Below are 24290 nucleotides of genomic sequence, written 5' to 3' on the forward strand. Positions count from 1 at the left end.
TTTTTAGGGCAACAGTGTGTCATTTACCAATGTCAACAATTGTACATTTTCATGAATTGAACCCTATGCAACCTAGTAGTAAAAATCACTGTTAACACTCATAAATGAAAACATATTTTTATAAAGTGAGAGAAAGACCCTTACACTTCTGCTTATTATGTCGACACAACTTACTGAAACACCACCCGTTTTCAAATTTTCAACAAAGTTTACAATTTATTTCTGACACACTGTTTGAGGGATCTTTTAAGAGATCTACGTGAAATTCTCTAGAAGGGTTTCATTAAAAAAAGAACCAGAACATTTTTCAATCTGCAAAAAAAAGGTTGTGAAGAGTCAACAGCTCTTATTGTGCTAACTCTAATAAGATTACTGTCACTCAGGGTATTCAATCAATTCGCACATTAAATCTCCTTTAATGTTCAATCGTTGCAAGTCTCTTGCTTTATTACAACTCATCCTTAACTTCATCCATACTTGTTTTTATTCATCTCATGATTAGCATTTCCTTCAGTTCCTCCAAAACTTTCAAACTGCAAATCTAGACAGCAACTCATAAAAAGCCTCACTGGATAAACATGATCAAGAAAGGAGGAATTTATAATCTGTTGTTTTAAGTCTTATCTGTAGCTTCAAGTTGTATTTTTTAAATTTAAATTTTAATGATTTGCCTTGACATTAATGTTATATACTGTACATTATCAGAAGCGTGTGTGAAATGTAACTTTTCAAAAGTTCATATTTTTTCTTCAGGATCTTGATCGCAATCTTTCAGACAGAAGAAAATCCACATAGGCAAGACAAAATTTCAAATAGGTTGTTGCCATTATATCCTTACCGGACAAAATGTAGAATCCAATTAATGAAAAACAAAAAGTAAAATAAAATACAGAAAAGTGAGTTTGAAATATCCTAATGTTTAATGAAAGGGTGATGTACTGATCAGCAAGAAAAGGGTACAGTAAAACTACCAGGAAAAGGGGAAAAGTACTCAAAACATGTCTGTCCATTGGAACTGCAACACGATTCAGTCCAGAGGAACTGCTGCCATACCCTCGTGCGCTAACTTTTGTGTCAAGGATGCAGGTGGAGGGCACAGGGGAGCAGGCGCAAGGGTACTACAGAGGTAAACGTACTGTTGTCGTCACATAGAAGTAAAGGAAACGTAAGGGGAAAAACAATTCCTTCTAGTTTGAACTATATCCCTCTGATCAAAGTTCAAAATGGAAGCACCCACCACATGTGCGGAGCTAACTGTTGGGCCTGATCGTGACTTCCACTTTTCTTACATCTGGGGGTGGATAGGTTCTGTTTTTTTTGTTTGCTTTTTTCCTTTTTCTTGTGGTTCTTAAACCCTCTTCAGAGTGCACTCATACAGCATAGAGTTCATAGATCTTCTTGGCGCAATACGCCAGGGCAGCCAGTGCTATCGTATTATGGAGTCTCTTTCTGTGGACATCATCCCTGCGCACCAATACCACGGGCGTCGAGGAGGTGAGTGTATGCAGGGGCAGCCGCGAGAGTTTTTGGCTGTCGTATTCCACCTGGTACTTACAGCAGGGATCAAACTGCCAGGAAATCCCGTAGAGGGCAGAACAGGCCACACTCAGGGCGCCAGCAGGTAAGACCACATAGCGCGAGTATTCAGCAGGCAGTGAAAGAGGCGTCAAGAGGCAGATCGTGCCTGACAACACGGCCGTCTTGTGCAGGCAGTTACCAACGGTAATCCAACGGGCCGTCTCATCTCCAATGCGTGTGGGCTCAATAACAATGTATTTATACTGGGCCTCCAGTGCTTGCTCCAGCTCATACTCAAACTGGTCCTGCGCATTCTCCCCATTGTAGATCTCATGCACAATGTAGCAGTCTGTCGCCGCCATCACTCCCCTGTGCAGACACAGACAAAAAAGCAGGGAACAGTGACTGAAAAGTGTTAGACTGACTAGTCTAAATTTTTGTGGACATATTTGAGCAAAGACAAACATTCCCAGTTGATTATTTTGTCTCAATTGTTTCTCAACTGAAATTCCTGAGCATTTACTATATCACTTAAGTTTTACATATTACTACTGTAACTAACATGTAGTCTATAACATTTACAAGTGAATGATATGTCTGATTGTTTTTTAGAAACAAACACCATATTGTATCCACACAGGTTATAACCCTTAACATGGGACAAATATTATGAAATTACAATTTCTTTAAAACATAACTTTAAAAGTCAAGTTGAAAAAAATTGTTCCATAAAAGTGGATGTATGACCTCCAGACTACATGGTGAATGAGTGTGAGCACTTTTACAACAGGACCATTTGAAATTGTATTCATAAAAAAGAAAAAAAAAGGATTTAAATGAAATTAAAAACATAGAATATCCATTGTTACAAATGTATATTGTGGGACTTCACCGTATCAGGTGTTAATTACAAAATGTCAAAATTACCAAAGTCAGTTTTCAAAGTGAATAAAAATACTAAATACTTTTGTCTGACCTTCAAACGAAAACCTACACAAAGACAAATAGGAAATTACACTTTAAACTTTAAACAGTTGTGAATCAGTTATCAAGACCCCATTTGATATGTAGCTTGCCAAAATACATTCCAACAATTATCTATGTTTGACAGATAGTCTAGTTGATTAATCAACTAACATGTTGGGAGCCCTACACTTCAGTAAAGGGATATTTACAGAAGTAAATACAATTGTCATGGTACATAAGTGACATGTGTGGACACCCTGAGGCCTTGCTGTACGTGTGGACTGGATGACAGGCAAACACTGACGTCTCAACACATAACAGGCTTATTCGGTTTTAAAGACAGCGGCACATTGGCTGCGGGAGCAACGAATTTGAAGTCATTTTGAAATGGCGTGAGGCTCACAGAGGAGGCAACACAATGTGTGCGAGCGGCGGACACACGGGGCTAGCTGGCGCGCTTGTATGGCAGAAAGTTGGAGGACAGGACAGCTAAGTTGAGGAGCGATTTGCTTGAATCGCAGGTCGTCAAAGGCAGTAAACACTGTGAGCTCAGCCGGGACTGTGCAGCATGTAGGCCGAGGCACATCACGCCGGCGCCCGCGTCAACCCGCGGTTTGACCAGACTTTTTCCCGCAGTTGGTCAGCTGGTGTGAAACAACCACAACATCACACGAGCTGCTAGTTAGTTACCGTGCTAACGTTAGCTAGCGGCGAGCGTTAGCCCGCTAACGTTAGCCAACCCTGGGATAGAATTCCCACTTGTCGCGTTGGCATTTAGTTCAGAATCTCGAACGGTATTCACGCTTGGGATCTGTCGAGTGGTGAAACTGACAGAACAACGCACAACAACGAAAGAATTGCGCTTAACGGCCAAGATGTGGAGTAACTGACCTCTCCCTGCTTACTGGGACACCGCGCCTCCTTCCCAGCGACGCCATGTTGGAGTTACAACCGTGATTGCAGTTGACGTATGACGGCGCCCAGCCTTCTGGGTAATGTAGTCTGTCAATGGCGTCGACGTATCACTTGTTGCGCGTATGCGGACTACCGTTCCCATAATGCTGTGACGACGGAGTACCTGCCTGTACGTGTTTAACAGCAGTACACAGAAGTTTGAGAGGTCAGAGCAGATTCTAAATACATCTAACACAAATTAACGGAGGCACGTTTTGATTAGAATCTAATTATTAATCAAGGAACTGGATATCACCAGATATGAGTCATCCGTACATTAAATCATTAGTTTTGCATGCACAGTTAAATACTGTAAACAGTATTTAATATAACGATCCTGTGCGTCGTTCTGTAAAAGCGTGTTATGCAGCCTTCTGGCTACTCACCCATATTGTCTCTCTCTCCGTGCACTAGTGTGAGCTGCCTGTTCGCGTGCTGAAACCTGATGCAGGTTGGCAGCAAAAATGATAATGGCTTCGCCAAGAACCTGAGGTCAGTTGAAATCAAATGCTGGGTCAGTGGCGACAATTGTAACAGCTCCTTGATGCGCGCGTGACATATACCATTACACAAACAAATCAATACATTCTTCAGGCATGATCAAAGTTGTTCTTGACCCTGGCTGGAACCAGATACTAAGGTCAGACCTTGCCCTACAACCTGACCCTGCCACCCCCACTGCTTCTGGATTATTTGTATTTTTCAGTCATTCAAGTTAACTGGTGGGGTATATTTCATGCACATTCCATTTCCCGGCATGTATGTAGGTCTAAATGCTGTCTCAATGCCACCTCCACACAGCCATGAATAAATTCTTCAGAGGACACAGCGTTTGTGTACTCAATGATAACCAGCCCTAAATTTCTATTTCGGACACTCAAGCATTTGCATTTCTTGAACATCCGTGGGAGGTGAAATTTTTTGTGTTTGGAGAATATGGAAAGCAGGTTACATGTGACTGAGGTGACATGATGAGAGATATAACTGAGCTGCTTCACCTCACTGCACGTCTTCTTCAGTTACCAGCAGATGTTCTGTCATTGGTTAAATCCCCAAGACTTTAAATGTCTCAGTTGAACTGCTGCTGTCCTCAAGAGAAAATTACTATTCCTTCTACCCATCTGTGTGGCGTGTTCACCTCTGCATTATTTTTGTTGTAATGGTCCCCTGCCCAGACCATTAAAATTATTAAATACCAAAATAAAAACACTGCTCATTGTTCTGCTGACCCAGTGTATGCATAACAGTTCTGCTCATGCCATTCTTGATACTGCCGCTAGGTGGCGACAAAGTAAGCTCCTTTCAAAACTTACACCAAGAAACCTGGTTCAACAAAACACACCAACACGGTGCACGTGCTGTCATTGAGTTTAACAATTGTCTTAGGTAAACAGCAAATATATAAAACTCCAGTGTTAATATTATTGCATGATCTTCATTGCAGGATGTTAGCACGAGTTAATGAAGTTGACCATATACATCATCAAGACACAGGTTGTATATCCATGGATCTCTGACTGTATGTGTAGTAATTATTTCCTATTTAATGTGTTCATTTTTAAAAAGTGCCCAGCAAGACATTCTCCAAACTAATGGAACATTGAAAAAAGACACCACATTCCTTGCTTTATCACCGACGTTTTTGGTATAAAAACATACACTTTGACATTAATAATGTGATGAGTATTCGATCTATTTATTTGCATCCAACAACAATTGGAAAAAAGTCTGTAGCACAAAACAATTTAAAGGATTGGTACATCCAGCACATGCTCATTTGATAGAACAACCTGCTCAACACTGTTAGATCAGCATCGGTTTCCTTTCAAGAAAATACACAAATAAAAAGGACAAAGTAAAAAAAGGAAATGAATAGCTTAGCCTACCAGTAGGTTTGTGCCACCTTAAGTAACGTTTTACAAAGGGATTTGTATTAAAGCAGATAGTCTGCGTCGCACGTTGATGTCTGTCCTGCCAGCGTAACCTGAGGTATTTTTCTCCTCAACACTTTAGATTGTCAGCAGCGAAAAACTCCTGAATAGTAAAAAAAAAAAAAAGGGGGGCAACCTCAGTAAAATGTTACTTTGATCATTTAACATCGGTTGGCTGAACAGGCCTTGCGGTGTAAGAGAAAATAATGGATCAGATGACGAGAAAACATGAAGCTTCAGCCATTCAGTGACACTTCCCTAAATGACAGAACAAAGGAGGGTTTGACACCATAGAATGTAAATGCCCGGAATATAACAGTGTTGTTTTTGAAATGCCGGTTTCAGCAGAGATATTGATCCAAGTCCACAGTGACAAAGCTTTCAGACCTTATTTGTTGTGTCTGTAACATTTAACACATACAATGGAGAAAACGGTAATGCCGCCAGAGCATGAGAATCATAAGATTGTATTCTTTGGTTTTCAAATGAATGAACCTTTGACTTTTCAATTTATAACTCAAATATTGGACAGAAAGCTTACGTTACTGGGAAGAATGGAAGTGGACAAAGTAACAATGGAACCAAATTGAGAATTTGGGAAATAAATGTTTAAAATACAGATACGATTTTTAAATGTTTTTATTACTCCTTTACCAGCCAAATGTATGCCTATACGTCTTTGCAGTTACATAGCTAAAGAAATAAAAATAGGTTGATGTTTCAAAGATGCGTTTAGCATTAAAAACCTACTATACTAGCATTTCAGCCCTAAGAAACGCAATTTCTAAGAGTGGAAAGCAAATAAAAATAATAATAACCAACTCAAAGAATATCAAAAGGGGGTTGAGATATAAAAGTCGTCATCATCATCTGAGCACCAGTGAGGCCATCACCGCTTCCATCCAAGCCATCACAGAGAAAGACACCTGGGTCGGCTATCTTGTAGTGCTGTTCACAACCAGTGAGTTCAGAGGAGGGTGGGTTATACAACCTGGAGGTTTCTTTCTGAGGTAACAGGCTTCAGTCCTGGTTGATTCGTTTGCTCATGTTTACAAGTCACGACCAGCTGATTCACTTCCTGTTTCTGGTGAATGTGCGTCCGTGTGTTGTGGACAGGACTGGAGACTCGACGTTCAGCTAACAGACATCGTCCCTGTGTGATCCACTGTCTCTGGATTCACTCAATATGCCTGGAAGGTCCTTTATTGTATATCAGCCTGTAATTTCAAAACATGCTGCTGCTGCTGCTGCTGCTGTCACCACACAGTATTTATCTCCTGGGAGTCTCTTTCTCCTCCTCTTCTCTGTTGGAGCCATGGTGTGGGGTCATTGATAAATATGTTCAAAGTACTGAGGCTGAGGATTCTCTTTGACGTATTTCTGAATGTACCAGCAGGTCAAGTGGGCTTTCAGATCCTCTTCGACCACAAAATCCATGGCTGCCTGCATCACACAAGCATAAAACCACATTTGAATTTCTCTGACAGGGACTTTATCGGGAATATATTTCATATGAACCCAACACAACATTCAGAATTCAACTATGTGAAGTGTGCGCTTGCAAGATATACAGTAAGTCAAAATAAGACCCCTTTCATGTCAGGAATTTACATCAAACCAACAACATTCAAAACACATGATTATTATTTGAAGCTACAGCTAGTTGAGCTACAGACAAATCACAAGTTTTTCCTCTTTGCTCTTTGAATTTTACCTTGGCCAGGTGCTTGGCAATTCCCCTCCCTCTGTAAGCATCTGGAACTTCGGTGTGTTGCAAGTCCACTGTCTTTTTCCCAACATATTCATACAGAAGAACTGCACGATCATGAGATCCTGAGGACAGACACAAGTTACAGCTCTCTGGGTTGTATAAGGTTCGTCTCCGCCCCACCCAGTTTCCTTCCGCTTGCATGTAGTAACTTGACTTTGTTTATACTGTTAATACTTAAAAGTGCGAGGTTAGGGTAGTTAGGGTGTCATTTTATATAGCAGATTCATAAAAAAAACTAGCTGTGACAACTACAATAACACTTACTACATGCTACAGAATTCTATGCTAGATTAACTATAAAGTGTGGGGATTTACAGCTGTGTGTGAGCCAACTGCCTAAGTTACTTATCAAACTGCACGAGCAACTTCCATACTACATTTAATGCTACAACGTGGCTGCTCAATAAGACATGGCAAGCTTCAGGCAGTGAGCATTCAATCGCCTCAAAACGAGAGGATCACTGGTTTAATACCACGTAGCCTGACCGATATGGCTTTTTGGGGGCCGATGCCGACATCGATATTAGGGAGTACAAGATTTCCCATAAGTTGGCCGATAAAATTCCAATATGAGCAAAATAAAGTTCAGTGAAAGGTTAAAGGAAATTGACCTTTTCAAGCGAGCACACACACACACACACACACACACACACTCACACACACACACACACACACACACACTATCCAAAGCACCTATGTTTTTCTTTGACATACGATGCAAATGCAAATTGGAGAAGAGAGTAAAGTGCCACAGTCGATATGTGGGCCTGAAGAAAACAATACAATGAATTCTTTTTACTCTGGGATGGGAACCAACTGTGTCTCGAGCTTCTTCTACAGGTTGGGTCGAGAGGAACCATGTTGTCACGAGGGCAATCCACTGGGACGTTTGAGCCCACGTTCATACATGTCCATCGGACTTGTCTTTTGTGACCGGCTGTTGACAGGCTGCGTGTTTGATTTCAACAAGGGAGTGGAGAAGACGACGTGTCTGCGGCCGTGCCGACCACAAAACAAGGCTGATGGAAATTCTGTCGAGGAAGTTAGCAGCTTGACTCAAGCTCTGACGCCTGCCTCAGTCCCTGACACGGAACAGCATCTACGCGATGAGACGTTGACATTCCGCTCACGGGAAATGAGCAACGCGTCTGTGTCGGAGAGGAGCAGCTGGAGCCGCCGACGATGAGGCCACGACCGCCACGACCACCGCGACGTCGAGCGGCGGAGAGACATCCACACACCGACCGCTGGGCTAGCATTAGCCAGCTAGCACGCTAATGTTTACATGCCGAACTCACCATTCAGTCTGATGACGAACTGCCGACGCTTCCTGTCGTGCTCCACCTGGATCTGGGAGCTGCTCGCGTCGAACACGTTCGCCGGGGCCGCCTGCGCCATGGTTGCTTCGCTAAAGTCGACGGAGACCGCGGAGCAGAAATGGCTAACATGAAATTATGAACTGCCAAAGCAAAACACGGTCCAGCCGAGGGAATCAGCTGTGAGGTCACGTGCGACGCCCAGCCAATCAACGCCGGCGCTGCCGGAGAGGGGCGGGTTTGAGATCATTTTTAATATTAGTCAGTTACATATAGTTTGAATGGCACAGTTTCATGAAAAAAACTAAAAACATCCCAAATTTCGTGAAGATGCCCTCAAAGATATCAATGACACAAGTGGTCAGACGATGAGCATGGATAGTCCCCCATATATTCAGTTAAAAGTCATAACATTCTGCTTTTCTGCACTAGGGGATGTATTTCATTAATGTGGCTGTCAGACGAAGTGTCTAGCATTACACAGTGGATGAGTAGCGTGTTGAAGTTCACACCTCTTGAAGATCTTTGTTTTTGTCTTTTAGCAAGGAGCCCATAGGAAACTTACATCCTATTAGGCCCCGATTGTCTTCAAACAACAACAGCAGGGCTGTGGTTTGGCATGAGGACAGCGGATGCTCTGTCTATCTGTTGTCATCAATGCACCTTATCTGTATTATTACATGTTTCCATTGGTTTATGATCTGTCAAGACCTGTAATCCAGTTTTTTTTTAAATTCTTGGTGTACAAAAACAGACAAGTGATGTATCTAAGACAATGTTTCACATTTCACAGATCCATGGCGACAGCTGTGTCGCAGTGATGCAGAGTCAGTGGTCAGATCCCTCGCAGTCATACTCGAGTTCCAGTGTTAACTGCTGCTACTTTGTCCTGCGCTCATGAAAAAAATACAGCATCTTGACATGGACTTCACGGAATAGGAATATATTTCAAGACAATAAAGGTAGGAACATCAAGTTCACTAAAAATGACTGTGTGGTAATCCTGTTAAGCTGCTGTCCTAATCCCACAAAACTCTAATGAAGTTTGTTAACTCTGTTGGATTACTTGTATGTGTCGGTGTTTCTTTGGGACACTGTTGTTCAGACTGCCTTGTAATTTGAAGGTGTTTAACAGACTGAGAGGGAGCACACTTGCTGCTGAGAATGATGTCCAGAAAGCCAAGGTAAGTCAGCACTTATTTCTATTAATGAACTTATTCATTTTTAGCTGATGCAAAGATAGATGTAAACAGTGCTATATAATTTGTAGGGCAGTGCCTCTGTTTGTAGGATAATCTGCTGAGATGAACTCGTTAAAATGAAAATTCAAGGAAATTAATGTATTGCTGGGACTATTAAAGTTATAACTGTAGTAGTATCCTCACATTGCAGTGTACATATTGTGTCCATGTATAACCTGACCTGTTTTTGGATGTCTTCTTATACTATTTACTCTTCATATTAAAGAGAAGTGAAAGAGATGGATGTAGAATTATTTAGAATCAGTTGGCAGCCACTAGATTACTCTCACATGGCAATCAAATCATGATATATTCCATGGCACCATCCTGCTAATACAATGAGCTAATTCACTATATAAAATTGTAAAATCAATCCTTACCCAGTGTCAGTTAAATCAGAGAAATATAGATTTTGCATTTTGAAAAAAACCCCATAACATTGGAGTTAACAGGACATGAGGACATAAAATATCACTAACTTGAATTTAGCACTTCATCCAAATGAGGTTGAATCTTTTGTTCATTGTTAGTAGCATCATACAGTAAGCATGTTGCTGAAGTGTACTTAAATAATTATGCTACTATGCATTGCCTATTACTTCACAAAGAACCTTTTTTCAGCAGCAGGTATTAGGCACAATTTGAGTTATAAATCCAGAGTGTCCTTTGTCAGACAGAGGTGAGTAGTTGTACAGATCTCCTGTTACGGTCCTTGTAACAGCGAAGCTGTGTTAGGCTTTTGGAGAAGGAGCTCCTCTGTCTGTCAAGTGTGTGGAACAGAGGATTTTCATGATGGATGACAGATTGTTCAGTGTCCTCCTTTCCACCACAACTTCAAATGTCTCCAGCTTGCAGCCTATTACAGAGCCAGCCTTTCTAATCGGTGTGTTAAGTCTGTTTGTGTTGCTGGCCTCAATGCTGCTCCCCCAGCAGACAACGGTGAAGAACAGTGCACTGGCCATTAAAGACAGATAGGAAATTTCCAAACTTCCCGCAGCACACATTGAAGGATATCAGCTCCCCAAGAAATAGAGTCTGCTCATCCCCTTATTGTACACAGCCATGCTGTTGGTCTTCCAGTTCATTGTGTTGTCGATGTTAACACCAAGGTATCTGTCGTCCTCTACCGTCTCAACCTGTACTGGAAGACAGAAAAACAACCAGCACCATTATATAATATGTTCATTAACTTTACACATAAGAAAAATAACATTTTTAGTGTTGAATTTAGTGTTGGTGATTTATGCGGAACTGCCTCAATCTCATCATCGGCAGGTGGCCTGAGACCATGGTAAACTCCAAGACCAACACATCTACGCAGAAGAAAGCGGCAAAGGTAAGTACAGCACCAAACTCATCTGGGAATTCAGAAAATGCGGGACAGGTTATTCAGTGATGCTTTTGACTCTCAGAAGTTTTGTCTCAATAGGCATCTTCCCAGAGATACCGCTGCCCAATTTATTTATTGCACATCTTAAATTTCATGTACCAAGAAAGTCTATAGCTATTGTTAGCAAGTGTGAAGATGATACATAATGTCTCCATTGATTAAATTCCGCAGGTTGTTCTTTCATTTTGTGAAAAAAAATCAAATAAAACTTAACAAAGGCCTACAGATTGTGTTCAGTTTTACTGGTTTTGTTATGACAGAATTTTTTTTTTAGATATAGTTGCTCCTTTTTATGATCTGTTTTGTATCTCACTGGCAGACGACTTTTGCTGATCTGTTTTTGCAAAGTCTGAGGTACAGCATCTTACTGCTTTAACAGCTTGCTCCATGCAGCATAGAGTAACTAATATCAACTGGTTTTTTTTTTTAAATCTAACATTATTGCGCTACGTTTCAAATGTTCCGCATTGTTCATTGAACGTGGATGCAGTTCACCTCCGAGTGGGGGGACATTTCTGCTTGCACTTGACCTGATTTATGCAGCCGTTGATAACAGAAATCAAGTCAGCGCAGTTAAAACCTGCACAAGTCGCTAAGTCAGGACTCTCCAACCCTCTTCTAATTGATTCCTCTGTCGTGTGCTCCGCCCACTGATTAATTGCCTCTGCAGTCGGTCGGGTTGCATCTACTCAGACTGGAATAGACAGCCTACATGTCTGATGGCTCCCCGATGCTCAAGTGTGATTAAGTTTAATGTGTGTGTGTCCTCGATCACAGTCGGTCAGATGGCACTTAAGCAAATTAAGAGCTCTTGTGAGGATTAAAAGGTTGTCTCCAGTGGTGATTGGATTGTATGTGTCAAAGAGTCCAAGGTGGGATGGGGGTGAGCGGGAGGTGTGATGTTTGACATCCAAATATTGCCATCCCCACAACGGCAGTCTCTGCTGTCTATTTGTGGCTTCTTTTCTTTTACAGTCACTGCTAAGTGTCTGCTGTCACTCTCATTCTCTCTCTCTCCCAAAGGACCGACTGACAGTACCAGTATCTGGTGGTGGTAAGAAGGCTGACAGCAGTGCGTCTAAACCTGTTGTCAGCTGTGGCAGGAGCAGCAGCCAAGGCAGCAGAGGCAGTGACTCGGCTGCGAGTGCCAGTAAAGTTGGTGGCAGTTTGAAAAGAAGCAGCCACAGCCCCCAAGGCAGCGTTGCCCCCCAGGGCACCAGACAAGCATCTCACCCAGGAAGAACAGCTCTCCGCCTCTGCAGCAGCCGGAGCTTCTCGTCCCTCCACACCCGCTCGCTCACGGCTGCTCCGTTCATGAGAAGCAGCCGCTCCCTCAGCAGACTCGACCAGAGATCCACCAGACAAGGTGAATGTACTCATGTTTCATTTATGATTCTTTTCTTTTCTTTTCTTTGCAGTTCTCTGGCACAAATCAGAATTCGATTATATTTCAGGCAGGGATCCTATATATTACTAAATATCTGCATGTGGTGGCTCATGTCTTAATTTGCATCACAACAAAAAAAAGGTGACGAATACAAAAAAAGAAAATGCTCCAATGATTTTTTTAAGCAAATGATGATCAATGTCACTCAATAAGCATCTCAAACAGCTTCACATACATATTTTTTTCTTTACTGATGTCTCTAAAACAGATTCAGACCCTGCAGTTCCAAGCTCACAAGTTAAAAAAGAGCAAACTTCACAAAAGAAAATCCTGGATGCTGGCCGAACGTCGTCCTTTGAAGAGCAAACCAGGTTTGTTGTTGTAGTAGTTATTGTTCTGCAATATGCTATGATTCACACTGAACTAAAATGGTATTAATGTTCAGTCATTAAAATCGAATTTGTCCACTACTCTTATGTTTTTGTCATTAAGGGATAACAAGGACCTGCGTCATGATGATAATGCGGCAAAAATGAGAACAAGCAGCTCCTCTGAACATCAAGAGTCTTCATCTCCTTCAGTTGCTACTGCAGCATGTTATCAACACTGCAACAAAGTAAAAGAACAGGTACATTTTGTTTGATGCTGATGCTGTAATTGATGCGCCACAGGCTACAGATATCAGGAAGTTAATGTGTAAGGATCTCAGGCCATCTGTCTTAATAGTAATTTTGTAAACCAGTCATGTGGTCCCTCCACAATTAGGTGGATATTGCAGTGGCTATAATTACCCAGTCCCTGAGTTAACCTGCTTGTCAAAAACATAGATAATTAATAACAAATTAAAGTATTGATCTGTTAGCATCATTCAATATTCACAGCATCGAGCCGGATTTCCTTGTCTACATGGACATTGTTTCGTGAGACATTTCTTTAGAGGCTACTTTGGACCTGGTATTGACAGCAAATCAATTGTGTTTTGCATTGAGTCTGTAATAATTTGGACAAAGTTGGTTTTGCTTACTTTGCCTTACGAACTGTTAGAGTCTTAAAAGTTGGGTGCATTGATTCACATTAAGACATCTCTGTATTTCATGACTTGCTGTCATCTCTCTGGAAATGTGTTGTCTATTTTTGTAATCCATGTTGGAGGAGTGATGTACTTATTTTCATATGTGGCAGTTCATTTTGTATGGTCCCATGAGTGTTCCTTGAAAACCCCCTGCTGCCTCTACAGTTAGTTAACCATATATCTCTCTGCATTTTTTTTGCATCCTTGGCTGGATTTTATTTGATCTCAAGACAAAGATGATGACTTACTTAAACACATCTTTATGGCTCATGTCAATGGTCTTTACTGCTGTTATATAACATGGATATCTGCAACACAGCACAAATCTCTAAAGGGCAATTATTGTTGTATTTTGCCTGCCCAGTGTTTGATGGGTAATGTTGAAGGAACACTTGACACAGCCATTTCAAAGGTTGAACATTTGCCAAGGTGAGACCGAAGCAATTATTAATGGACATCTTATCTTTCATTAGTGCAACACACATTTTCTACAACAACCATAAAACATGTGATTATACCTTTTATTTGGATATTGGATGAAAGAGAGGACGGAAGCATGACTCAAGCTACGATACAAATGTAGAATAGCATTTGAAGCCAACAGATCTTTCATTAGATGATGCAATATTGTTTTGTTTTTTTTAACAGACTAAAGATGGTGTGTATACTCTCTGTGCAATGACCTCTGGGATGAGACGTAACTGGGTCCAAGCAGTGTTGAAGAACGTGAGGCCCAGTCTCACAGCTGAGGTCACGAGGTAAATAGAACTCTTTTATTTCTAATAGTACAGCATAACAAATTTTAGGTGGGATCTAAGTGGGGTTGGATAAAGTTCTTCAAATCCTTAAAGGCCAACTTTATGAGCACTTTAAGAATGACCCTTTGTAAAGATGTTGTAATCCTCACAGCTCCCCTTCAGGGCAGAAGACTCAACAGAAGTCACATCAACCGGACTCAGAATCAGCTGAGGTTGAGAGGAAATCTGAAAACCCAAACAGTTGTTTGCAAGAGCACAACACCAGTGACTGCGAAGAGGATTCACATCAACAGCAGGAAGAACAGGAGATGGAACTGCAGCTGGAGAAAGAGCAGAGCTCGGCTGTTAGAGACCCTGCTCCTCCTCCCGCCAGTCCTCAGCAGCAGGTTGATGAGAGCCGCGGTGCTTCCTCTCATCAGTGCCCTCCTGTTGGAACCACACAGACTGGTGAGGCACTTTTTTCAGTAATTGCCTTTACAATTTAAAAAGTACAAATGGAATATGTATCCCTACTATTTATATTTCAGGGTACAGAAATGTAGTTTAAATTTTTAAAATTATTATTATTATTATTTTTATTCCTTATATCAGTCAGTTGCACGTGGATAAAACCCTATACTGAAATTCATGAGTTTGTATTCGTGAGTGTAAAATGCTGCTTTGTGTGTATGACTCTTATTATTTTTCCGGTTTGCACCTACCACCAATAATAATTTTCTCCACAGACATAGATGTTTCAATGAAAGACAAGGAAACACTGCTGAGTGAGCAGCAGCAAACTGGCCAGCTTGTCAAAGAGGTGAGACTTTGTGAGCATGCGCGTCTGTTTGTGTGTGTGTGTGTTTGTGTGTGTGTGTGTGTGTGTGTGTGTGTGTGTTGGTTTATGCAAATCAACCCAAAAAGACAATGACGTAGTTTAAGTTGTTTTCTCGTACCTCATGAAAAAGCCATAACAAGAAGGAAATTACAAGCAACTCAAAGATTCAGAAGTGCGCAAATGAAATTAAGAATTTAATATACGAAAAATGAACTTTTATTACTTTTTACCCACAGCTGGAACAAACACAGAAGGAGCTGTCACGACTCCAGCAGTTAAACAGGAATCTGCAGGATGAACTACAAAATAAGAGAGAGACACAATCAAGAAAATCATTTTGTCCACAGGTACTGTAAAACTGAAGACGCTAAAATATTCACGACTTTTAGTAGTTAAGGAAATAGGATTTCAGCATGTAAGGCAGGGGTTGTCCTAATTAAAGCTCGCTGTTGTCCTGTAGAATGATCTTCATTCAAACTCTTCGGAACAACCTTTGGCTTTACTGCGGCTGCAGAAGATAAACCACGACCTCCGTACTGAGCTGGAGGCACAGAAGAGCAGTCACGAGGAGGCCAGGGAAGCTGAACTACAGCGGAGAGTTGATCTCTTAGCTCAACAAGCTCAGTTACTGGTCACAGGTGATGCCACAGCACTTGCACAAGCTCATCTGGAGCAAGATCGACGTCAGTTTCGTGAGCAGCAGGTGGAGTGGGAGCGCTGTCTGTCCTCCCTGAAGTCTCAGCTGAGCACCAGCGAGGAGCAGAGGAGGGAGGCCGAGTCCCGCCTGTTACAGCTGCAGCAGGAGCTGCAGAGTTATCACAATATCCAGCAGGAGGCCGGTTGCTTGCAGAAACATCTCCAAGAGATGAAAACTCAACTTTGTTCCAACGAGGCAGCACAGGCCGAAAAAGAGGCTCGCCTGCAGAAGCACCTCGTGCTCCTTCAAGCAAGTCAGGACAGAGAACGCAGGAGCTTGGCTGCTAGTCTGGAGCAGGCTGAGCAACACTCACGAGACCTCCAGGAGAGCCTGGACAGGGCTCAGCAGCAGGTGGAGAGCCTGCATAACACGCAGACCTGGACCAGAGAGATTGAGGAGGCTCAACAGCAGCTTCAAGAGGAGCTAGCACGTACAATATCTGCTGTACAGAAACTTCAAGACGAGAGAGAGCAGCTTGACCGCCGCTGTCAAGAACTGCAGAACCAGTTGTCTGAGGCGGACGGAGAGGTGAGCAGGCTGCAGAGCCGCTTGAAATCGGAGGAGACACATTACTACAATCTTGAGCACTCGTATGAAAAAGTTTCCGAGGAACTGCAGGTGGCTCTGGGGAAGGTGCAGCAATGGGAGTCTGAAACACAGGACATACGAGAAGGATACGAGAGGCTCCTTGATGGGAAGGAGCAAGAGCTGAGCGAAGTTTTGTTGAAGATGGAGGTCCTGGGCAATAGTTTGGAGGAGACAGAAGTGAAGCTGAGTGAAGTGTTGAAAGTTTGCAACTGTGCCTCCTCTCAGCTGAAGGTTGAGTCGTCACAGCCTACTCGTGATGAGCCTCTCACTGTAAATGACATCGCGCAAAAGGAGATTGACAGCGATCAACTGTCTAACAGCTCAAATAGCATAGATGTTGTCCAGGTGGACGGCAGCCGCTCAAGAAACAGGTCTCGCTCCATTGACCCGTCCTACCAGTACACTGCCAGCGCAGGAGAGGAGCCCGGCAGGTTTATGTCTGTGATCCAGTTACTTGAAAGTAAGCTTTATGTGACAGAGGAGAAGCTTACGGACATCACGCAAAGGCTGGAGGAACACCAGAGTCACACCAGCTACCAGGACCCACACCTTTACTCCCAGCTGACTCAGAGTCGAGCCACCGCCCAGCACCTCAGCCTGCTGCTTCACAGTCAGGCCAAGCAGAGTCAGCGCTTCGCCCAGGAGACTGAGAGCCGCTGCAGGGTGTTGGTTGGCAGGTTCCAGGTCGCTCTGCACATCTTACAAGCCTGCAGGGAGCGGCTTCAAGCCTCTCCAATTAATATTGCCCAGTTTGAGAAGCAACTAGCCACTGTTGCCGCCTGCCTTCAGCAAGGAGAGAGAGATGCAGAGAAGCAACAGCATGAATCATATAATGCCAGCAAAGGAGAGGACAAAATCCTCAATGATGAGACATTAGCTGGCGCTCATAGTAGCATAAGAGCTAAAAGTAAGGTCACTAATACATTTCCCTCAGAAGATGACATGGCAAGTGTGAGGAAGTGCTTAATGAGGGAACTATTTGTAGTAGAAAAAATGGTATCCGTCCTTCAGAATCGAAAGGACATTGGCCAACTATCCTTAACAGCAAGAAGAGATGAGGGGGATGTGGCACACAGGTACAAAAGCTTAATGTCCAAAATATTAGCCTTAAAAACAGAAAAAATGACTCAGTCTATGAAAGCAGAATATGACAAAGGTGAACCTTTGGAAACGGCCATTGGTAGAGTCTGTGCTGAAGCCGAGCTCATTTATGCTGCCTTAAAATTTCAGGAGCAATTTGAGAGCCTGACCAAAGTAGATAATCGACAAGTGGATCTGGCAGACATCAACCCCCCGGAGTTGGCTCCTTATGAGGAGCAAGTAAAAGTAGAGGGCAGTGGTTTGGAGGAAGCTACAGAACCAGTTGAGAAAGATCCATCTGATGTCAAAAAGATGGAGGCCATGAAAGGACCAGAAAGGTTAGAGAGACTTATATCCCGGCTACAAACAAGAGCAGAGTTCTTAAACCAACTCTGCCAGGAGACCTCTGACGGACCGGTCAGGGAGTGCAGTATGGACTACAGCGGGGGGGATGATTCAGAAGAGGTCATGAACTGGATGCAGGAGCAGGCAAAATTGATTTATGTGTCAGTGAGGTTGCACTTGGATTTAGAACAGGAGTTGCACCAGTGTGAGACGCTGCAAAACAAACTGCAAGCTTTGCGCAAAGAGCGAGACACCACATTAATGGGTGAGCAGGAAGCTTTTAATCACACCTTATGTCAGCTTCAGGAGGACAACGGCGAGTTAAGAGAAGAACTCGAGCGTGCTGAGCAAAAGATCGTATCGGTAGAGAATGGGAACCAGAGGCTCCTGGAGGACATACAGAAAATTGAGGACTATCACGGGGAGCGGATGCAACAACTGGAAACAAGATTTCAAGAAAAGATAAGTGAACTTCAGCAGATCCACGAAGAGGAGATGAAACACTTGCATGGCCACTATACCAAAGAGAAACAGACCAAAACCTGCACAGAGGCACCAGTTTTCACTGAAAGTAACTCCTCCCCACAAGACCAGGCTGTGTTGGACAGAAAAAGAAAAGAGGAGCTTGGGAATCAGATGGTTGGAGGCGACGCACTGGCAGTGACAGAGGCCTACCAGAAAAATCTTGAGCTTGAGGTAACAAAGACCCTATCATATATTTTCATTTCTTAAATCTCATCTCAACTTAATAATTATACAAATATGCAGCAACTTACTATGAACATACTATAATGAATAACAAACTAATTATTATTTATTTATCTTTTCAAGGTTATTCATGTGCATTTGTTCTATATTGAATATAAACCTTGACTCATCAAAACACTAAAAATCATTTACTGCAAAGAAACAGTTCTTGTACGAGTGCGATTGAACAAAACTGGATTGACATGATTCATATTAATGCAGAACTATTTCTAAATTTCAACATAGGATCCGGGTTGCACTGCCATGGAGGAACTGCACAGGAAGCTGCTCGACGATATGCAGCAGCAGCATCAGATGGAGGTGGCAGCGCTTATCAAGGAGAAAGACCAGCTGCTGCAGGAGGAGACCGCTGCCACAATGGCAGGTAAATGTTCTTCAGCAAGACATTCCAAAGTAAAAGCACTTTGGTGGTTGCCAAACAAGGGGCTTTAGTTTTGCCGCGGCAAATAAAAGACATCGCCGTTATAACATGGGAACAGATCGTGGGAACATTCATCAGATGTTTGAATCAATTCACATTACAAAAAAAAACTAAAGTTAAGATCAACACAAATCACGTCAGTCAGGAGAACAGTGGTGAATGATAAGGTTTATTTATGAGTCATCACATTTCTTTTTTTACAGCAATTGTGGCGATGAGGAGAGCCCATAAACAGGAGCTGGAGAAGAGCCGACAGTCTCAGCACATCAGGCAGAGCCCTGAAATCACACTACTGCACATTGAATATGAGTGAGTAACTAACTGATCTTTTCACAATGTTTGTTTTACCCTAGCAACTAAAGAGTCAAATATGTTTTTTTGTTTTTTTACATGGGTTGGAAGAATGTTGATGCCTAGAACAACTGATTAGGACATGCACAAGTTCTAATAAAATAATAAAATATAATGCTCTCTTTATTCTTATTTAAATCTTTATCAAGATTTAATAATAGTACCAAAAGCATTTGGACACTAGTTCCATGATTCAGAGTAATCACTTCAGTTGTAGCTCCACTCTGATACTGCTGTGTTGAATCTTGAATAAGATAAATTTTCTTCTGGTCCTTGAAGTGTCAACACTTGTCAGAAGAATTCATCAGTAATTACTATTACTAGCCTGTGCCGGGGTGGGAGATTTTCCCCAGTTAATATTTTAACCAAATATTGAAATATTTATATTTTGTAAAGTGCTGCTCAGTGTACAACATCACCTGTACTTCTGCTTCTCTGTCACAGGAAGGAGATGCAGTTATTGCACAAGGAGCTGGAGGTCTTGTCAGTGCAGCACACTCAGACATGCCTGGAAAACTCTCAGCTGAGCCAAGAGCTGCAGAATGAGAGAAAATCCTCGACGCAGTACCAAAAAGAAAACCAGGAGCTCAAACACAAGCAGGTATTAATAATCTTGTATTTTCTCAAAGGTTACTCAGACGATGAAGCTGAATATTCTTTATTTGTTTTGACTTAACATATCCACATATTGATGTGTGTGTGTGTGTGTGTGTGTGTATGTGTGTGTGTGTGTGTGTATGTGTATGTGTGTGTGTGTGTGTGTGTGTGTGTGTGTGTCATACTTAAAGAGAGCGACAGATGAAATGCCTCAATTACGTTTCTTGCCAAATGGGAAACAGTCACATGTGGCCGCACAAACCAATGACTTCTATGAGATGGAGGTTAGTGTCTGGAAAAACCTTATCTATGTCCCCTGTCATTAAGTCTCCTAAACATCTCTCTCCTAAAACTTTCTGTGTAGAAAGAAGTGATAATGTTTGTGTATGCATTTGGCAAGATAAATATATCTAATAAATATTGTCACTTTATTGTAGAACCCTATCATTTACTTAATCATAACTGCATTGATGCACTTTATCATGCAACAGGTGATTCTGCGGGCGAGGGAGGCCGAAATGCAGTTCCTCCGACAGGAGGCTTGTTCACTCAGGGAGGAGTTGAAGATCGCTCGAATGGTACTGAAATCTCCGAACAGACAGACAGACAGACAGGCAGACTGATTCCTCCATTTGTTAGTTTGATAATTTATTTATTGATTGACTCTTTATTCAATGTAAATTGTAAACCTAAACAAGTTGTTTCTGTGGCCTGTATTTATTATGTATATGGCGAGAGCAACTCTTTTCTCTCTATTTCTCTGGGATTTACATCGACGTGTGCGTGCGTGTGTGTGTGGGGGTGTGTGTGTGTGTGCAACAGGACAAAATCTACGCCCAGAACAAGCTGAAGGCCCTCTTTACCAACAGCCAGGACGAGACGCATCATGATGTCAACACACTCAGTGAAGGTTTCAAATCCACCGCTTGGTCTCCAGACAGAGATGTATCAACAAAGAGCATCAGTGAGACACTTTTCAGCTTGTGTACATCCTATAACACACACACAAACACACACACACACACACACACACACACACACAATCACACATTGATGTCTTTTTTCAGCACATGGCTAATGAGATAAAATGTTTGGATGCACTGTAAAGGAATAGTTTGACATTTTGGGAAATGTGCTCTCTTGCTGAGAGTTGGATGAGAAGAGACAGCTCTCGTGGTTGTAAATTCAATATGAAGCCACATGCAGCACATCATTTATATAGCTTGATATATGAACTGAATGTCCAATTTCTCCATTAATAGCACCCCCCTGTCTTTTCTACACTCTTATTTTCTCAGAGAGCTCCATGACAAACTCAAGTATTTCTGCTTTTCTGAGGAAAACAGAGAAATCATCTCTCACGGGTCAGATCCGAAGAGTGAGTTCGAAGGTAAAAGTTGCTGGTGCATCAACAGGAAGGTTTTCCACTCATCTGCCAAATACATTAAAGTATCCATGTCTGCAATTATATGGTTCATGTGTAACTTCAACCTATTATAGATTTGTTAGACTTAAGGTTTTTATGAAAAGGTAAGTTAAATAGCACACAAGAACGTTAACACATCAGAAAGTAATTGTAATCAAGCACACAAGAAAATGCAGAGTAGACGTTTTCAATAAAAAGTAGAGCTAGACCTACTGATAAAATGCATAATGTTCCCTTCATATGAACCATTTTTAAACCATCATTCTAAATATATCTTCTTTCCTTAATGTGCCTTTGCAGAGGTTGAAGGATGGCCTTTCTGTTCAAGAAAGAATGAAGCTATTTGAGTCATTTTGATCTGAAGGAGACCAGAAGTTGGAGTCTGCATATCACCGGAAAACGGCTGTTTGTCGAGTGCAGTTTAAATACAGAAGGGCTTGTATGTACAGTATGTGTGTATGTCTGTCTATTATGTGTGTCTGTCACTTTCGTTGTTACACAGTATGTGTTATTATTATGTGCATGTTTTTTTATTGTTTGAAATGTTAATGTGTTGTTTTGTTGTTCATGTACTACGTGGTTTGGAAAAGATAAGCATGTGTGTGTGTGTGTGTGTGTGTGTGTGTGTGTATGTGATAGGGAGATAGATAGAGAGAAAGCATCAGAATACCACTAGAGGGAGGGCAAACACTAGTTCTCTAACATTTCTAAATGTTTGCTCTTATGTTCACACTTTGCGTTTTCATTAAACTAAATCTCAGTGGGTTGCACCAGTTGCATAAAAGTTGTTATGCAGATATTGTACCACTAGATGTAGCGTTATACAACATTTACTCTCTTATACTTTTTAAACTTTGATATCTATTCTACTGCTGCAGATAAAATCACTTTTATGGAGTTGTCTAATGACCAAAAATGATTTGAGCTGCAAAATAAATTTTGAGGGGTTATTATTTATCTGATGAGTAAATGAAAATAGTCATCATAATGTATGTATGTTTAAATAAAGCATTTTGCATTTGTTTGCAAACCAAATACCAAAGACAATTGGAAATATCTATGAGAGCATCAGTAAATACCCTTTATTTACTGTAACAGTTATTACAATTATTTCAGTTATGTTGTAAAATATGTGAGCACCTTACAACAGGAGGAGCAGCAGCAAACGAGGAGCGGGACACAGGGAAACGCTGATGTCTACTCTAATGTGAAACACACACTGTTCAAGTCTGCACAGAGCAGTGGTCCTCGGCAGGGTCTGCAACATGATACCACCCGTCACACAGAAGGAGAGGAGCCAGAAAAATCCCTACTTTCAAAGATCCCAAACATTTTGCGATAACTTCCGAATGACAGTCTTATTGTTTACTATTGCTTCTGTCTTTCACGAGTACACTGTGAGCCTCACATCACTGAGAGGTGGGCTTCTGCTCACCTCGGATGACCCCTGAAGAGTAATATGGGTAGACCTAGAATTATTTCCAGAGATCCGATTTCTGTGTAAATTATAACAGCTCCCCGTGTCCTTGCAGATGAACCCGATGTTGCTCTGCTCCCTGCAGTCACATTCCTAAAGAGGAATATCACACCTCATTAAAACCAGACACTCATCTTTCCTTTCCTGTGACGAGTGCGTGTGAAACTCCGCTCATGTGGGGCGTTGTGAGCCGACACTTAGAAAGAGCAAAGCTGACTTTTACTGTAACCCGTCATGGATTTAATTCTGCACCTTTGAGGTATTATGGCTTACTGTGATAATTGAAACAACATACCAGGTCTTCAATTGTTCTCTAACATGGTTTTTGTATCAGGCAGGTTTTGACATGAAGTGACAGTTGAATTTATATAGTTTTATCCAAGAGGGTCAAAATTTGTTACATTTAAAAAAAAAAAAAACAGTCATAGAACAATGTCATGTGCTTTTTGTTGCCCATAAATATTTTTTTCCATTGATTCCCATATGTTTCTGTGTCTGTTCTGTGTGTTTTAAGTATCCTGTCCCTACTTGTGTATAAAACTTTTTTTACTTTGCTGCCCACCTTGACCATGACTCCCTGGCAGGAGAGATATTGTATCTCAATGGGACTTTCCTGGTTAAATGAAAGGATAAATACAATTTTTTTTTATTATTGCGAAAATAATGGAATAATATTGTACTTGGAAGTTCAATCCTCACATTGGACATTGGAGTTTAAATGATCATAACTCAAAGTCCTTTGGTGTAAAGACCTGAAGCTGAGCTGTAACAGATGAGTCAGAAGAGTCAATGGAAACTATTTTGATGAACAATTTCATCACAGTCAGGAAAAATGGTGAACATTCTTTGGTTCCAGCTTCTTAAATGTGATGATTTTCTCTGTTTGATATCATTGTAGACTGAATATTTTTATATTTCTTGATTTTGGATTGTTTTTCAAATCAATGATTCAAAAAGTGATTAAAAAATAATCATTAGCTTAGATCAGAAGCTCTAAATTGGACCCTGTCTTGAGATTCATTTTGTCATTGTGTAGACTATATTTTAATTCACTTCACCCTTAATTATCACATTAATTTCTCCAACATCTCACAATTAAATTGTTAACCATTCTCATTGTAGAAAAAGATTTTGCAGCGTAACAAAAAGGTCAATACATGAACCTAGAATGATGCTGTAATTAGACACTGGATATAATTCCATATTTGGTCCAAAATATACTATATTTAGACACATTAATACCAAATTTTACTCTAATTTGAAACCAAATAGGAGACACTGAGCCACTATCAGATACCATTATACAAGAGCAATGCCATATCAGATCCAAAATACCCTACACAGCTAGAAATTATTCTACAAACTAGATGGATACAATTACTGAATGACAACTTCTGCAAAAGCTGAAAATACATCACT

The 24290-nt window shown here is 41.4% G+C and overlaps 3 protein-coding genes and 1 long non-coding RNA gene across 5 annotated transcripts; 2 read left to right on the forward strand and 2 right to left on the reverse strand.

Moving 5' to 3' along the window:
• Window positions 1-411: 411 nt before the first annotated feature.
• On the reverse strand, window positions 412-3528 carry tmem11 (transmembrane protein 11). The gene is made up of 2 exons (XM_035614385.2): window positions 3376-3528; window positions 412-1887 (listed from the first exon to the last, which is right to left on the reverse strand). The coding sequence occupies exons 1-2, from the start codon at window positions 3420-3422 to the stop codon at window positions 1371-1373; spliced, it is 564 nt and encodes a 187-aa protein (XP_035470278.1). The 5' UTR covers window positions 3423-3528; the 3' UTR covers window positions 412-1370.
• On the forward strand, window positions 3474-5110 carry LOC118288374. Of its 2 annotated transcripts, XR_004785858.1 has the most exons (3): window positions 3474-3604; window positions 3853-3930; window positions 4883-5110. It is a non-coding gene; the product is annotated as an uncharacterized LOC118288374 (long non-coding RNA). The 2 variants fall into 2 exon arrangements; XR_007029864.1 differs by lacking the exon at window positions 3474-3604 and having other exon boundaries at window positions 3644-3930.
• On the reverse strand, window positions 5111-8632 carry natd1. Its single transcript, XM_035614386.2, has 3 exons — window positions 8439-8632; window positions 7084-7202; window positions 5111-6812 (listed from the first exon to the last, which is right to left on the reverse strand). The coding sequence occupies exons 1-3, from the start codon at window positions 8536-8538 to the stop codon at window positions 6696-6698; spliced, it is 336 nt and encodes a 111-aa protein (XP_035470279.1). The 5' UTR covers window positions 8539-8632; the 3' UTR covers window positions 5111-6695.
• On the forward strand, window positions 7992-23696 carry LOC118288954 (nuclear mitotic apparatus protein 1-like). The gene is made up of 19 exons (XM_047327955.1): window positions 7992-9418; window positions 9581-9640; window positions 10973-11033; window positions 12111-12453; window positions 12743-12845; window positions 12967-13102; window positions 14195-14304; window positions 14456-14751; window positions 15030-15103; window positions 15358-15468; window positions 15582-18527; window positions 18825-18963; window positions 19224-19329; window positions 19816-19972; window positions 20160-20252; window positions 20460-20546; window positions 20791-20932; window positions 21267-21358; window positions 21695-23696. Exons 2-19 carry the CDS (start codon window positions 9621-9623, stop codon window positions 21749-21751), a joined length of 5073 nt encoding a protein of 1690 aa, XP_047183911.1. The 5' UTR covers window positions 7992-9418; window positions 9581-9620; the 3' UTR covers window positions 21752-23696.
• Window positions 23697-24290: the final 594 nt, after the last annotated feature.

The sequence above is a fragment of the Scophthalmus maximus genome, chromosome 17, assembly GCF_022379125.1.
Source record: "Scophthalmus maximus strain ysfricsl-2021 chromosome 17, ASM2237912v1, whole genome shotgun sequence".
NCBI classification, from domain to species: domain Eukaryota; kingdom Metazoa; phylum Chordata; class Actinopteri; order Pleuronectiformes; family Scophthalmidae; genus Scophthalmus; species Scophthalmus maximus.

Bases quoted from the DNA above. Each gene is read 5' to 3' on its own strand.
- tmem11 (XM_035614385.2), bottom strand. From the start codon at position 3,422: ATGGCGTCGCTGGGAAGGAGGCGCGGTGTCCCAGTAAGCAGGGAGAG. The intron at 1,888-3,375 runs GTCAGTTACTCC...GTGTCTGCACAG, and splicing joins GTCCCAGTAAGCAGGGAGAG to GGGAGTGATGGCGGCGACAG.
- natd1 (XM_035614386.2), bottom strand. From the start codon at position 8,538: ATGGCGCAGGCGGCCCCGGCGAACGTGTTCGACGCGAGCAGCTCCCAG. The intron at 7,203-8,438 runs GTGAGTTCGGCA...GTCTGTCCTCAG, and splicing joins GTTCGTCATCAGACTGAATG to GATCTCATGATCGTGCAGTT. The intron at 6,813-7,083 runs GTAAAATTCAAA...TGTGTGATGCAG, and splicing joins TTGCCAAGCACCTGGCCAAG to GCAGCCATGGATTTTGTGGT.
- LOC118288954 (XM_047327955.1), top strand. From the start codon at position 9,621: ATGATGTCCAGAAAGCCAAG. The intron at 18,528-18,824 runs GTAACAAAGACC...ATTTCAACATAG, and splicing joins AGAAAAATCTTGAGCTTGAG to GATCCGGGTTGCACTGCCAT. The intron at 19,973-20,159 runs GTATTAATAATC...TCATACTTAAAG, and splicing joins AGGAGCTCAAACACAAGCAG to AGAGCGACAGATGAAATGCC.